The 4,074-nt window shown below is 50.0% G+C and overlaps 1 protein-coding gene across 1 annotated transcript; it reads right to left on the reverse strand.

Annotated features, from left to right (window-relative positions):
- Nucleotides 1-1,673: 1,673 nt before the first annotated feature.
- Nucleotides 1,674-3,659, reverse strand: KIF2B (kinesin family member 2B). The gene is given in 4 exon segments (XM_075170097.1): nt 1,674-2,019; nt 2,077-3,078; nt 3,080-3,357; nt 3,360-3,659. Coding segments are annotated over 4 exon segments (1,926 nt in total).
- Between the last annotated feature and the right edge of the window lie 415 nt (nt 3,660-4,074).

The raw sequence follows: 4,074 nt of genomic DNA on the forward strand, positions 1-4,074 counted from the left end.
TGTGAACAGTGGGAACTTAGACCTGAAGTAATGACCACAGGCAGCCAAAAGAGTGAATCTATCACGTCTTGTGTGGAAAACACATCCTACACCCAGCTAAAAGGGAGCCTGCCTGCCTGCAAGGGACCATGGAGCCAGTGTGCTTTCACATACTGTACCCCGTGGAGGGGTACCTGGGCTTTACAACCTGCTGCCCTACTATGTCCAGCAACTCAAACACAAGAATCCAGAAGAAATGCTAAGGAAGGAACCTCAAAGAAGTTTCTTTTCAGAAAGGAGAAAACCCTTTCATGGTAAAAACCCGCTGGAAACACTTTTATCTTAACCTGGCAAGTAGTACCTATGTCTCATCGCATCTCCGAACACTACGAGCTGCTGAAACTAGGAATACCAAAACAAGCAGGATGCCAATAAATAAATGCTTGTAAAGTGCAGTGAAGCTGAAAAGCACGGCATATTATTACTATGAGATGACCAGCATTTAAACAATGTTTGGTGTCTCATAATTTCATCACTGGAAACAAATATCTGGCTTGGTTGAAAGGCTGCTGAAGTTCTTCCGTTGTTTTTATCAGACTTCAGATGTTTAAAACATTCACTAGCATAAACTGGTGGATGGGACCAACAGCCAGAGAGAGCTCAGATGGAGAGAGATTATAATCAATTAATTAGGTATGATTTATACCGTTTAATTTCTTCCACTTACTTGTTATCCTTCCAATATTTTATACTAATTAAGTTCCAAATTGAATAACAAGCATAGATATGTGCCTGATGCTTTAACCTCTCCACCAAGAGCAGTTTTTCAGGGTTTCCCATCAGGGATGACGCGCCAGTCTGGGGCTGCCGCTCCCTGCGTGCTGCTACGGCGCTGATACGCACTATCAGATCGTGCTTCGTTGGATGCAGCTTTCCTGACCCTTTGATTTGGCAAATCTCCTCTCATCGGGCCTCTGATACAGGGCACTGGCTCCCCTGCTTCCCTCTGAGAACCTTGCAGGCGTATCTTCTCCCCGCCGGTCAGGCAATTGCCATGATCTTCAGTCTGATTTTTATAAAGGCAGGTTCTAGCATCTTTTTCTTTTAATGTCTCATGAGAACGTAGTTAAGAAAAAAAGATAGAGAGGGAGAGATGAAAAAAAGTGAGCTGATGCTATAAAAAAGCCACTGCTTATGCCATGACAAGATAACCCTCATTTCCCAAATGTATCATGCTCAGAAATGACAGAGCTTTGCACTCTAACGCCTTTCTAAATCACTCGAAATGCCTCCTACCCTGGGAACGCGACTTTCATTTTGGTGCAGTTTCACACAACCCTGGAGCAGGCCCCATCTAGGGAGGTATATATATATGTGTGTGTATATATATTACATGCATGAGGAGGAAACCTGCCCAGATGAGGTGAGATACATTTTCTGTAAATTCTGGCCTTTTCCTACAGGTTAGATCTTCACAACCACACAATTTTACTTTCTGCAGTGAAAAATACCTGGAAACAACTATTTTCCTACATGTCTAACCCACTATTTTCGAGGAAAAAAACAACCAGAATATCCCTGCAGACACTATTTAAGATCTTTTAAGCATTGGAGTTGTTGAGCAGTTGATGCAGCGGCATCATAACAGCTCTCATTTTGCAGCAGTTTCAGGGTCCAGGGGTCTCCGGCACAGCTTACAGCGTACAGGATCTCTTCGTGCGGCTCTGGTTGCTGCCCTGTTCTTCCGTGCAAAGAGCTGACCGGAATAATCTGACTTTTTCTTGGATCTCGGTCAAGGTGCCAATTTTTTGACCCAGGACTGATTCAAACCGTGCAGCGTAAAAATCTACATTGTAGTCTATTTCCCCAGCCACTTCTAAGAATACTTTCAACCGTCGCAGAGATTCCCGATGCTCCTCCATATGCGTTTTCTTATCCACCTCTGTTCTCTTCTGTGTTTTCCCCCCAGCACTGAAAATAAATAACTGGGGCGAGACTTCCTTGTCTGCCTTAACCCCAAATAGCTGTAACTTGGCTGTCCTGGGACAGTTCTTGATAGTCAAGGGTTTCTTCATGTCTTTCAGCCAATGTGGGAACCCGAACACCTCCTGACAGGGTTGTCCAAGGGAATTTAAATTCACCACCAGCTCCTTCACGCGGTTGGCATACCGTAGAGTGTTAAGGGTGTGCTTGCAGGATCTCATTCCTGGGGAGATGGTAGCAATCATGCAGGTACAGGAGTTTTCGCCTATAAATGAGTCCCTCAGGACCTGGGCGAGTTTGCTAGCCCTGAACGGGGTGTGGGCTCTGTTACGCCCCAATGCCCTGATACACTCCTTCAGTGCCAAGAGGCTTTTATCAATATCAGCCCTTGCCAGCCGTGTTTGCCTGTCTGCAGTGGAGACGACAGCTCCTCACTCATTCCCAGCCAAATCAATCAGGGAAAACTTGGCATACAAATGCCCTCTCTTCTTGAGTATGATCTGGAAGATGGCATGGCTCTGGGAGGAGTGAGTGTTGGCAGAGGTCTTGCCTGATGTGTGACACTTGCTACCCATTTCAGTCAGCTTGATGACATCTTCCACGCTGGTGACTTCTTCCTCCCACAGCCCCACCACTTGGATCTGCTGTTTACCATCTTCCAGCACTCTTAGCTGCTTCTTCCAGTTCAAAAGGCCAAACACTTTGCTCCCATAAATCTCAAAGAAGGCCCCATAGACTCGAAGCTCCAGTTTCTGGCAGCTGGGGTCCTACAGCTTGCGGAAGACATCCTCAGTGACCAGGACATAGATCCCTTTGGAGGGTTCAGAGTTCTTGACAGACAAACTTCCCGTCATGGTGTGGGTCTTGCCAGTGCTTGTCTGGCCACAGGCAAAGCAGGTAGCCATGCTCCCCTGGAAGATGGTCTCCACCAGGGGCGGGGCGGTGTGCCTGTACACCAGCCCATTGGTGGCACAATCATTGAAGGCATGGTCAAAGCGGAAGACCTGGTTGTCCAGGTACAATGTGAGGTCCATCTTCTGCTTAGCTTCATGCACCATCACCATGTCCTGGCAGGGCACTGTCACTACATCGAAGTCGTCGAGCTCAGCCTCCTGTTGGGCGCTTCTGAACACACACGCAGATGCGATGGGGCCGGCACGGTGTGGCGGCCTGCCGTGCCTCGCAGTCCAGGTGGCTGCGGCACTTCTGGATCATGGCCATCATATCAGTCCTGGGGTGGAGCGAAGCAGTGGCCGGCTGGGCTTGCTGCTCCCGCATCTCCAGCCACCAGCGTTCCCGCTGTTCTTGCAGCCTTTCTATCTGTCGCACACATGGTGATGTCCACCTGGGTCTGCAGCCCCTGGAGCCAGGCTGGGGCCCCTGCTGTCCCCAGATGGCTTCTTCACTTTGATGGGCTGCGACAGCCATTCACTCACCAGGCTCTGGTCCCCTTTTGCTGACAGTGGGGCCTCGATGCTGGTTGTGGATGTGCTCCTTGGGGCCAGGTGAGGATTGAGGACAAAGATGAGCTGGAGATCCACCTGCTTGCTCTTGTTGGCCCCTTTCTCGAGCCACTCCACAGTGATGCTGGAAGTGCTTTCACGGAGCTCCGTCACCAGTGCCGGGTGGATGCGCCCATCGCTGCACTTGATCTCCACGTAGGTGCCCAACTGGATGCGCCCAAACTCCCCAGCCATGCCGTCCCTGTGCCCTGGCCGCAGCGGTGGGGTGGAGGTGCCCCTCTGGCCGGGGCAGGCAGGGCTGGAGCTTGCCCCCGGCAGCTCAGCGCTGCCTTCGCCCCGCACCATGTCACAATGACCCGGGTGGCCACCCTGGGGGGCTGTGGAAGGGGTTCAGCTTCAAGGTTGAAAATATATGCGTTTTTAATCAGCTGCTATGGGTGGAAGGAACATATAAAGCTGCCGTCACCTGAAGGGGCCTATTTGAGTTTCCAGGCTGGCGTGCAGCTGCTGTGACACATCGTGTCTAATTAGATCAGTCACGTTGTGTTAAGCTAATGCCGGTGACACAAGAATTTATAGCGGTGACACAAGCGCAGAGACTCAAGAGAGCCTTTTCGTCCCGCAGTGACCACACAAAAATGCAGAAAAC

This window comes from Calonectris borealis, chromosome 20 (genome assembly GCF_964195595.1).
Source record: "Calonectris borealis chromosome 20, bCalBor7.hap1.2, whole genome shotgun sequence".
Taxonomy (NCBI): Eukaryota; Metazoa; Chordata; class Aves; order Procellariiformes; family Procellariidae; genus Calonectris; species Calonectris borealis.